The sequence below is a fragment of the Herpailurus yagouaroundi genome, unplaced genomic scaffold (assembly GCF_014898765.1).
Source record: "Herpailurus yagouaroundi ecotype Mexico unplaced genomic scaffold, PumYag 29, whole genome shotgun sequence".
Classification (NCBI taxonomy): domain Eukaryota; kingdom Metazoa; phylum Chordata; class Mammalia; order Carnivora; family Felidae; genus Herpailurus; species Herpailurus yagouaroundi.
The window spans coordinates 122,750,419-122,762,680 of record NW_024412377.1 but is presented as its reverse complement, the minus strand read 5'-3'; the positions used below and the strand labels follow the sequence as shown (position 1 = coordinate 122,762,680).

General features: G+C 40.6%; 1 protein-coding gene across 5 annotated transcripts in view; it reads right to left on the bottom strand.

Moving 5' to 3' along the window:
- DIAPH1 (diaphanous related formin 1) overlaps window positions 1–12,149 on the bottom strand; it is a 105,625-nt gene extending 93,476 nt beyond the window's left edge. For 3 of the 5 annotated variants that reach the window (XM_040454496.1, XM_040454524.1, XM_040454505.1), the window contains exon 1: window positions 11,930–12,149. In XM_040454496.1, the coding sequence (XP_040310430.1) occupies window positions 11,930–12,046 (117 nt within the window). In that variant the 5' untranslated portion in view covers window positions 12,047–12,149. The remainder of the gene's footprint in view (window positions 1–11,929) is intronic. The other 2 variants (XM_040454491.1, XM_040454516.1) reach the window with 1 other exon arrangement.
- Window positions 12,150–12,262: the final 113 nt, after the last annotated feature.

Sequence of the window (12,262 nt, the reverse complement as noted above, 5' to 3'; positions counted from 1 at the left end):
CAGGGCACAATGAGAAAAGTTAGGGATGAAAGGGGCACCTGGGTGGCTCAGTCAGTCAAGCCTTGCACTTCAGCTCAGGTCATGATCTCACAGTTTCTGAGTTCAATCCCAGCATCAGGTTCTCTGCTGTCAGCGCAGAGCCCGCTTTGGATCCTCTGTCTCCCCTCTCTCTGCACCTCCCCCACTCACTCTCAAAAATAAATAAACATTAAAAAAGAAGAAGAAAAATTAGGGATGACAAAGCAATGTGAGAAAGAATAATGAATAGTCTAAAAGCTAGCTCACCTAATTACATGACCTTGAGCAAATTAATACCTCCAGACCTCACCGGCCTCCTCATGTTAAGATGAGGAAGCTAGGTCAGAACATTTCTAGGGTCTCTGGAGACCTTAAAGACTGTGCTTAGTTACTACTGCCCTTTTTGAGGGCAGCTCCATGCCTGCTACTTGCCTGATAGTACATATCCTACAGTGGCTTCTCACCACTTCTTCTTGTGGTTTCAATCACAGGAAACAGACGTCACCATGGGCCTAGAAGTAAGTAACGAATAAGCCCTGGCGGATGCAAAGAGCTGCCAACTAAGGCCAACTCCCATCTTTCTAAAATACAAGAATCAAGAAATCACTAGAGGCCTTTATGCCTGGGGAGCCCAACACACATCTTTCACAAAAAACTAACAAAACTAAAATTATCTCTGGAGGTCCCATGCAAATATGATGAAATAATTTTAGAACAGTCTCAATCTACTTTGCTGCTATGGCCAAATGAAGAAACTGAAGAATAGCTATGTAGGAGTATAAAAGTGTAAGAAACAAACAAAAACAAAACAAAACAAAACAAAAAGGTCACTAGCACTTTTTGTGAAGACTTAGACATTTCCTGAGGACTTAGAAGACTCCTCTGTCTTGTTTTCTTAACACTCTGTGTAAACCTTTCTGTAGCCCTGAAAGACCATGATACTAATAGATTAAAATAATATAGGGACTTACCAATTACTTGCTTTAAATGTTATGTTAACAATCCCTATAGCACTGGGCCAAATACTACTCCCATTCATTATGATATAAGTTGGCAGCCCTGAAGTATGTAAAATAATGTAGACATTTTTAGTCCTATAGACATGTTCCTTCATTAAACACAAAACTTGAAGATACTATATCTCTAGAGAATAATAATAAACTTTTCTCAACAGAGTTCTTCTGATCAGGTACAGTTACATTAGAGCTTCTCTCTGCCTCAGTTACCTTGGTGAGAGAGGACTAAGGTTTCTGTCAATCTCCTACATTAGACCATAGAAACAGAGAACCTTGAAAATGATCCCAAGATTCCCAAGACTCACATTAAAAGTAAATACATAAAAGGATATTGCTAACATGAGTGAAATACCACCAAAGGGCTTAAGCACCTCACAAGCAAGATGGGAAATAAGATCCGCCCAAAAAGACACCTCCTTCTCTTCCTCTCTATATTATATAAGATGGGGGACATGACAGGCCTTGGAAGGCCATATATATATATATATATATATATATATATATATATACACATGTTTATTTTCATTTACAAAAGACTAAAGAACCCTTCAAATAAGCATGCAATCAAAACCTATACTGCACTAAGGAACTTTTTTTTTTTTTAAGTTTATTTATTTATTTTTTTTAAAAAAAATTTTTTTTAACGTTTTTTATTTATTTTTGGGACAGAGAGAGACAGAGCATGAACGGGGGAGGGGCAGAGGGAGAGGGAGACACAGAATCGGAAACAGGCTCCAGGCTCTGAGCCATCAGCCCAGAGCCTGACGCGAGGCTCGAACTCACGGACCGCGAGATCGTGACCTGGCTGAAGTCGGACGCTTAACCGACTGCGCCACCCAGGCGCCCCAAGTTTATTTATTTTTGAGAGAGCAGGGGTGGGGGGAGAGAAAATGCACATACATGAGTCGGGGAGAGGCAGAGACAGGAGACAGAGAATCCCAAGGAGACTCCCCACTGTCAGTGCAAAGCCTGATGTGGGGCTTGAACTCACAAACCCAACTGTGAGATCATGACCTGAGCTGAAGTCAAGAGTCAGCCGCTTAACGAACTGAGCTACCCAGGAACCCCTGTACTAGGCAACTTTTAAGAAGTAGTAGTAGGGTCTAAAGAGTTCTAATTGTTCCTACAATGGCATTTCCTACCTGAGTCCACTATTTAGCTATACAGCTTTGAGATCCAGCTGAGAATCATATTTTTTAAACCTAGTTTTATCTCCTAAAGTCTGAAAAGATGGGTGCGTTAAAATGGACAAGGATTGTAACTCAAAGTTAACTATCTAAATTCCATCGCGGTAGCAGATATGATTTGCTGGAACCTTAACACTTGTCTATTCATGTTCTTGGATATGCTGATTTCCTGTCACCATAACACATTCACATGGCCAAAAACTGCATCAACATGCATCGCGACATACAAAACACTAATTTTCAATCCTGCCTTCTGCAGGTTTCTACAGAAAGAGAACCTATTTTATCCCTTAAAAGGAATAAAATAAACTCTATGAAGTAGTGTGCCTTTCTTAAATGATTTATGTCCCATATAAATACTTGACTGCTATAACTGGGCCATTTCTCTTTACCACAGACACACACTTGCACCTCTGAGCCTCTGTTCACACTGCTCCCCACACCATGAAATCTTCTCTACCAACCCGTGTATTTCCTTCCAAGGCCTGTCATATCCCCCATCTTCTATGAAGTTAACTAACACTGTCCACAATTCTATTCTGGATCATTATAGAATTTGGGATGTAAATACAGACCTTTGAAATCTTACATGCTAACTCTCTAATATTATAAGAAAAGAATAAGAAAAGTGGAATGACTTGCCCAGAGTTCACAGGGTTAATTGTGGCAAAGTCTGACTAAACAGGAATATTTGGAAAGAATACTTCGATGGGAGTAGGAGATAGGGGTTCTAGTCCTAGGTCTAGCTATAAATGTAGACAGATCATTTTTCTAGGTTCACATTTCTTAATGCATAAAATAAAGGGTTTGAATGAAATAATTTTTAGCATCCTTTTAACCTCCAGCATTCTAAGATTCTGAAACCTAGGTCTTCTCTTAGTCCAGTAATCTTTCCACTCAATTCCTTCACTTCTCTGAAATCCCTCTTTTTTTAAAAAATGTTTATTTATTTATTGAGAGAGGGAGAGAGAGGGAGAGAGAGGGAGAGAGAGAATCCCAAGCAGGGTCCACAGTGCCAGCGCAGAGCCCAATGAGGCTCAAACCCATGAACTGTGAGATCATTGACCTGAGCCAAAACCAAGAGCACGTGCTTAACCGAATGAGCCACCTAGGCACCCCTAAAATCCTACAGCTTTTAAACTCTTACGTTCATAGCCTCTGAGCTTTTCCTACCCATTCACCTATTAACATGACTGAGATTACAATCTATTAAAAAGCAAGGACTGAACCTGATAGGGCAACCACATGACTTGTTGATCTTTAGCCTTTTTGATCCAGAGTAGATCCATGCGAATTCAAACAAATAAGAGAAACTCTATTCTCTACTCTTTGCCAGCAGTCATACAGAAAATCCTAGTTCCAGGTACCTGGATCTTGGTGGCGATGTTTTAATTATTAACCACAGGCAAATAAATGCCAGGTCTAAAGAACAAACATCAGCAGGCCCCAGACTCTCAGAAGAGATCCTGGAGATATTAACCATTCGCAATCCTTACAGTCAAGTTTCAGGGCTACAGAGAAAGGATTTTAAGAATACTACATGCTTATTCTAAAATATAGAAAAGGTAACTATGGGAAGCAGTCTAGCAACAGCTTCCTCCTTCCCATTTGTCACCACTACTTGCTGCTTTAATCAATTTAAACAACTCATACAACTGATAGCTGATGCTGTTAGAGCTATTTCATTTACACAGAAGGTTGCCTTTAAAAATAACAACTGGTGGGGTGCCTGGGTCGCTCAGTAGGTTAAGTGTCCGACTTCAGCTCAGGTCATGATCTCACAGTTTGTGAGTTCGAGCCCCATGTCCGGCTCTGTGCTGACAGCTCAGAGCCTGGAGCCTGCTTCAGATTCTGTATCTCCCTCTCTCTCTGCCCCTCACCTGCTTGCTTGCTTGCTCACTCTTTCTCTCTCTCTCTCAAAAATAAATAAAACATTTAAAAAAATTAAAATAAAAAAATAATAACTGGCAACTTAATAACTCATGAGCCAGAGGAAAGATTGGTTGTGATGCACTGAAATATCTACTTCTTCATGTCTAAGAAAGGTTTAATTGTAATTCTTGCAATGATTTCAAAGTTTAAATCACTAAATGCAAAAAGCAGTTAGCCATTTAGCCACTGCACTTGGTCCATCTTGACCCAGTACTTCTTTCCCACCAAATGAACTGGAGGAGAGCCCAGTTTTAATAGACTACAGTCATCAAATGACTAAAGAGATGCCACCAACATTTTCTAGTAAATTCCTAGCAGTTAATACTCTTTTATACTAAAGGTGCAAAAACTGGACACTTGTAAAATGTCAGCACAGAGTGGTGAATAAATTTTTTTTTTAATAAGCCAGACCTCAGTCTGAATCCTAGTTTTTCAAGCTAAAGCAGGTTTCTTGATCTGAGTCTGTTTAATTACCTATAAAATTGGAATAACAACAGTACTTATTTTATAAGATTGAGTTAGAGATTAATGAGATAACGAATCTAAAGCTCTTTAGCACAGTGCTAGGGGTGTATAAGTATGCAACAAACCTTATTACTACTGCTACTGTTGTTGTTACTATTACTCCCTGTCCTTCCAGTCTGGAATGAATTCATCTTCCTACTATCAAGATGAACAGTGGAGCGCCTGGCTGGCTCAGTCGAAGAGCATCTGACTCTTCATCTTGGGGTCGTGAGTTTGAGCCCCATGTTGGGTGTAAAGATTACTTAAATGAATAAATAAATTAAAACTTAAAAAAAAAAGATGCTAAACATTCTTTAATATTTTTAGATAGAAGAATGGCACTATACACCCTGTAGCACAGGACATACAGGAGAACAAAAGCTTTCTACCACCACATATTAAGATGAAAATGACTCCAGGATAAATGGAATCTCAAAGGTCCCCAATCCTGAGTATCAGAAAGGTTCTGTCTTTGCCTACAAGTGAAAATATACCCCCCAAAAGCATGAGCAGGATATAATTAACATACCCATAGAGGAAAAGAGAACTTAAGAGCTACATCTATAAAGTTTTTAAAAGAAAACAAGAAGAAAATCTTATGGGCTGTGATTTTAGCACAGATTTTTGAAATGACACAAAAAGCAAAAAGTTAAAAATTGGACTTCATCAAAGTTAAATACTTTTGTTTTTCATACCACAGTGTTAAAAAAAATGAAAAGGCAAATCATAGGAGAAAGATGTATCTGCAAAACACATATCCAACAAATTACTTGCATATAGACTATAATAATAAAAAATTTTAGGGAGAGCTGGGTGGCTCAGTCAGTTGTGTGTCTGACTTTGGCTCAGGTCATGAACTCACGGTTCATGGGTTCAAGCCCACATTGGGCTTTCTGCTGTTAACATGGACCCTGCTTCCAATCCTGTCTCTCTGTCCCTCCCCACTTGCACTCTCTCTCTTTCTCTAAAATAAACATTAAAAAAAACTTTTTTTTTAATGGGAAAAAATTCGAACAGACACTTCAGTGAAGATACATAAATAGCAAATAAATAGTTGAAAAGATGCTCAACATCATTACACAAATGCAAATTAAAGTCACACTGAAGTACCATCACATACTCACTGAAATGGCTAATTTAAGACTGATCATACCAAGTGTCAGCAAGGAACTAGAACTCCTATATTGCTTGTGGGGATGTAAAATGGTACACTCACTTTGGAAAACAGTTTGGTGCCTTTTTAAAAAGTCAAACATAGGGGTGCCAGGGAGGATCAGCTAGGTAAGCATTCAACCAGCTCGGGTCATGATCTCACGGTTTGTACGTTGTAGCCCTGCATCGGGCTCTCTGCAGTTAGCATGGAACCAGCTCTAGATCCTCTGTTCCCACCTCCCCTCAAAAATAAATAAACTTAAAAAAAAAATTAAACATAAGGCAGCTTTTTCTGAGATGTAAGCCCAATACCAAGGTATACTCCTTGGTCTTCTGTGACCTGCAGGATCAAAGACAGTTTATAAATTATCTTCTGTTAGATCCTTAAATCTTAGAAGAAAATGCAAACTCTATGCTTTCACACAGCAGTATTTCTAAAACAGGGAATAAATCACAGAATCAAAAATCCAGAACACCATCTACCTCTACCTACTACCTTAAAATGTCAACTTCGCTACCACCTAGACTAAGGACCACTTAACCACCACCAAGGATGGAATAGCCCATCTTCCATATAAGAATGCTTCCACGTAAGAATGCCAGGTGTTTCTCTTAATTCAGCTCCGTTATACTTATTCTCCTTTGTGTCCCCTTATCTGTTCCATCCCCATTCTCAGAGTAAAGAAATTTAAGCAAATATTTATAGGACAAATTGAAACTATGATTGTCAGAGAGCCAGGCAACACACAGCAGTTTCTTCAGTCTTTTCCCTCTCAGTTACAGAGCTTCTAGTATATCCGTTACCTTTATAAAATCTTTCTACTACTCTAGCTATTCCAAGATCCTGAAATTTACTAAAGGATATGTAGAATCCAAAATTTGTGCTTCTTCTGCATTCATTTATCCAACATCCACCCCATGGTCCCCCCATGTTTCCAAACTTCAAATGTAAGAAGAGACTACTGCACTGAGTGGGTGTTTGGGCTTGATGACATTTAAAGTCCCTTCCAACACTAAAATTTTAAGGCTACCCTTCATACCAAGTTTTAATAATGAATGGAAGAATCTCAGAGCTGAAACAGCAATGATACACCTAGTTATCCTGTAATAGGTGGTAAAATTCATTGAAACACTGGTCCTAATACTTCTCTTTTCCAGTAATTCTTTGACTTTATTAAAAAGGGTTCCTTGGTTCTAATAGAATGTTTGGAGGGGGTTGTGGGGGGAAGGAAGGAAGGGAGAAAGAAAGAAAGAAGAGAGAAAGGAAAAAGAGAGGTGTAAAATGAAGTAAAAAATGTTCCCAGTGTCTAAACATTCTTTCTTTTTCAATTTTAGCTTTGAAGCTTTATGAAATTTTAGTATTAACAGCTTTTACCACTCCTGATTCATCAAAAGCCTGGCTGCCCAGGGAACTGGGCCCTGCCCCTACAGAAGCAGATAGGGAATAAAAACAAAGAAGGAGGGGAGGATATTAACTGGGCAAGGGGAGAGGAGGCTTGCCTTTGTCTTCCTTAACCCTAACTAGGGGCAAATACTCAAGGCTGCTTTGCTCATTAGCAAGAGGTAAATTCTTTCCTAAGGCTTTCAAACAAAAGTGAGTAAGAGGAAGGGCAACAAAATAAAGAAAAACACTTAAGTAATACAACACGTAGCTTGTTTCAAATAGGAATGCTTTTTGTAGTCATGAATGATTTCAAATGAGACATAAAATGGGAAAAACATACTATCTGAACACACAAACCTTTTCTCTACAATTACTACTATTTCTTGGTAATAAACATGATTTTAACCTGTTCTTCTAAATCTTATGTGGTATAACCTTATCTTGTAAACCTCCATTACATTTCACTGAAAATGTTAATACTCTCCAAGAATAACTTGGCAATCCATTTATAAAATGGAGAGCCCCAAGGGATAGCAAAAGGTTATTCCACCATACAGGAAATAAAATTAGTCTATTCTGACCCATATGCGCATCAACAAACTTAAATCATTTCTCACTTATAACTATGTTCTTAGGTTTTATAATAAATATAATTTACATGTCATAAAATTTTCAGCTTTTTTTTTTAAATAAAAGTATCCGAACATTTACCAACTCTCTCAAGGCAGAGATTTTAATTCTGAGGGATTCCCTCGGTCTGACCTCTTGTCAGGGAGGATTTCCTTTGAGACAAGTAAATGTAACATGATCAAGTGGATCCTTGGGCTACCTCTTTAAAAACAAGGCAGGAAAAAGGGCACCAATTTTTAAGGTATCATTCTGTCATCTCAAACATCTCACAAACATTTCTGTAGGCTCTCTTTCCAAAATAAGTAATCCCTTTGTTTATCATCTTTAAAAAAAAAAAAAAAAAAAATCACATGACTTTAGTATAAAGCTCTCCGTTTTCTGCAACTTTCTGGATCAAAGTTAATGTCTTAATAAGATAGAAGCAGATATTTGCATAAACAACTCCACTTCTTTCATATTCTCTATCTTCCCTACTACCTAAAATTCTGCCTGGCATCCTTTACCTTTGACTGCTCTCCTTATGGACGGACGGACAGGGGTCTACAACCAAACATTTATACTTTCACTATCACTTTGTTTTTCACAAGGCATGAAACTCACTTGGTGAAATTCAATACATTGACATCTAATATTAAACAAGATTTTAAAAATTATGTATCTTCTCTTCTCTCTAATCCCAAGCTAAAACTCACGTTTTACAGACTTATGCCTCTAGCTGAATCAGGAAGTAATATTCCTTCTTAGAATGCATCAACTTCTTGATTGTATAAAACATGGTGTTTATAAAATGCAGGAATACTCTGCAGCCTCCAACACCCTGGTTGTAATTACTACCTTTACACATATTTCAGCCAGCAGTTTATTTGACACCCAACTTCATCACTGCTGAAAAATCAGAAAACATTCTGTTCATTTTGAATTTTTATTTTCCTTCATCCTAAAGACCTCTGCAAGGAACTGCAACAATGCTGGAGAAAGGATATGCTTATGGCCCAGGAGGAGAAAGATTCATGAAGAATCAGGAAATACCAGGCAGCCCAGCTTCAGCCACAACTATCAGCATCTCTAACAACCCAATGTTTTTAAAAGGTGATTCCCAACCACTTTTTAAACTTCAACTCCATCTGCTTTCCACCCAAGATGTCTCAGAGGGTAAAAGTATCTTTGCCAATATGTAAGCTCTGCCTTCCATTCACTTGATCTGTACTTAGAACCTGCATAAGCCTGGAAAGGTATGCAGCAGCTTAAAGAGATGAGAAACTCCTCAAATGCAAACAAATAACCTTCAGGCACACTAAGTCCAAACCAGTGGAGTTTTATAAAGTACATTCTTTTTTTTTTTTTTTTTTTAATGTTTATTTTTGAAGGAGAGAGAGAGAGAGCGCATGAGCAGAAAGAGGGGCAGAGAGAAAGGGAGACACAGAATCCAAAGCAGGCTCCTGGCTCTGAGCTGTCAGCACAGAGCCTGACACGGGGCTCAAACCCACAGACAGAGATCAGGATCTGAGCTGAAGTTGGATGCCCAACCGACTGAGCCAACCAGGTGCCCTTTTTTAAATTATTATTTTTTTAATGTTTATGTATTTTTGAAGGAGAGAGAGAGCACACAAGCAGAGAGAGGGGCAGAGAGAAAGGGAGACTTATAAAGTACATTCTTAATGGAATTCCAGAGAACACACACTCTAGCAAAGGTGGAGCAGGGAAAACAGTTCTTTTAGCTTGTAGTTCAAAAAACTAAGCCATGGGTAACAAAAGCACACCAGCAATTTTTCCCCCTCCACGCACCCACATATACACACAGACACAAAGACAAGTGGATTGCAATGCCCCTCCTGGTCTCTCACTGTCACAGAGTTCTCATAAAAAGAACAATGAGAGAATATTCTGATGCCTTGAGGTAAGTTACAGTTGGCAAGAAAGGGGTTAAGTAGCACTACTTTTCTGGAAACTTTCCAATCCCCTAGCTCTGAATGCAATTCTACTCACTACCAGTGCTACACAATTTTTTTTTCTCTCTCTCTCTCTTTTTTTTAAACATTTCAGCCGGTTAAGAGTTAACACCAACACCTCAGAAAGAAAAAGAGAACTTGGTTCGGCTCCACCCTCTGTAAAGCAAATACCAAAAACTCTGAGCCAAATCCACCCAGCATACACAAGAGTCCATGGACATTCCAAAACACAGGTGAAAAAAAGTTAAGTTTCCTCAGGTATCTCAACTTCAATTCCCTTCACTTGTGAAACACGCAGGTATTAGGTAAAACAAAAGCACAAACAAAATTCTATTTAAGGACCTGAAAAACATTACAAGCCACAGAGTTCAATACATCAGCAGGAATAGCTAGAATGTGGGTGAGGAAGGTCAAACAGTACCCATGGAAACAAGAGCAAAACAACAATAACAGATATATGTATGTTTATAATAAAAAAGGATTATAAGCCCCAGAATTTAATTCTTAGAAGGAAAGCTCTCTAACTAGAGTGTCAGTTACTATCCTAAACAAACATAAGGAAATGTTTCTTTAATCACGAGGGGGAGGGTCCTCACTACCATTAATTCTACATTTCTGGAAAAACAGATGTTCACCAGATTAAAAAAATAAATTAAAAAAAAAAAAAAAAAAGAAGGCAGTTACTGACAGCCCATAAGTCACTGGAAAGGACAGTCCAGAAGCACCTGCCTTGCTAGAAATAGGTAGGAAGAGATGAGTCACTATTTTAATTCTGCTTAGAACTCTCCACATCTCAATCCTCTAGGTCCCAAAGCAACATTTTCTTCCTGTTTCCATCATTTTATCAGTTTTCTTCCCAAATTTGTGGGTTTGGATCAGAATACTAAAGGTTGGGGATAAAGGAGCAAAGAGTCAGAATCCATTTGGTTACTAGAAAGAGATACCGTGGTGGAGGCATAATCACCTGGAAGAAAAGACTAATAACTACAATTACAACTAGCAAACGATTATTAAGATCCAAGACTATTTCCCTCTCTTGGACAGTGTCCCATATCTTTCAAAGCTTTTACAGTAAAAAGCAAACAAATAGCTCCCTGGAGAGAGGAGTAAACAAGATTTAATGTGGGCAAAGGTAATGAAATATGATAGTGTTACATGAATATCAGTATTCTTTCTAACTCAGATTGGAAGTCACTGACACCTGGGGACAGCTATACTCTTTCTTGTACAGGTAGGAAAAGGGATGTCACTAGCCTGTCACACAGGAGGTGGCAGAAGAATTGAGATGGTTTTCATGGGAAACATAAAAAGCGATTCAATTACTCAAACTTCTTGGACTTGGAGCCTAACTTCCTCCCTATGAGGAAGGTTTATCACCATCCTAAATCAAGAAAGGCATCATCATGAGAGAAGTTCTAACCCTCTGAAAAGTGATAAGCAACAGGGCAAAGAGGCAGGTTCTCGGGATGGAGAAATACTGGGAAACAAATTAACGTCATGCCCAATGACCATAGGACCTGGGCAGGAACCCATTCCTGCAATCACAAGGACAAACGTCCAGGGAAGGTAGAAGCCAAGTCAGGTAACATTCCAGAGGGGAAGGATTATCAGGTGACACTGGGCTGAGGGCCCAGAGCCGGGGCGAGGAGGGAGGAAAGTTAGCAGGTGAAAGGGATCAATCTTGAGAAGGAAGTGACCTTTAAGAGAAGCAAATAAGAGGATACAAAAAAAAAAAGGGGGGGGGAGGGGTTGTGGAAGGGTAATAAATAATGGACCCAGAAAAACACAGAGGACAAGACAGAGAAGGCGTGTGCGGGTAACAGAGGAAGAAGAAAGGAAGTGGGGCTGAGAAGGAAGAGATGGGGCTAAGACCCGCCGGGCTATGGGGGCGAAGGGCAGAGCGTACGGGCTGAAGGGGTGAAGGAAGCCCCGAGGCTGCCGGGGCAAGAGCCGGGTGGGACTCTGGGGATTCCCGAGGTCCCGGAGGGGTAGGATGTCCGGCTGTGGAGCCCAGGACCGAGTAAACGGAGGAAGAGAGGCGCGGGGGCGGCTCCCTAGAGACGGGCGTACAGCCCTGGGGTCGGCTGCGGGGGTCACCGGGAACCGGAGGACGGTTACCGGGCTAGGCTGAAGGAACCGGGTGGGAGGGACACTCACAAATTTCTTGGATTTGCCGCCGTCGCCGCCCGCCGCAGGCAGTTCGTCCGGGCTCCGGCCCTTCTTTTTGTCCCGGGTCCCGCGGCCGGGACCCTGGCCCCCGCCGAGCGGCTCCATGTCCAGGTTCGCGCTGGCAGATGACCCCGCGCCTACGCCGCTCCCGCCGGGCAGCTCCCGCCGGGCAGCTCCCGACCGGCCGCCGCCGCCCAACAGCTCCCTCCTCAGCCCGCCGCCGCGCCCCGCCTCATTAGTATGCCGGGCTGCGCGCGCCTCATGAATATACAACGGCGACGCCTCGCTCCCGCCCGCCTGCCCCACTTCCGCCCGGACCAG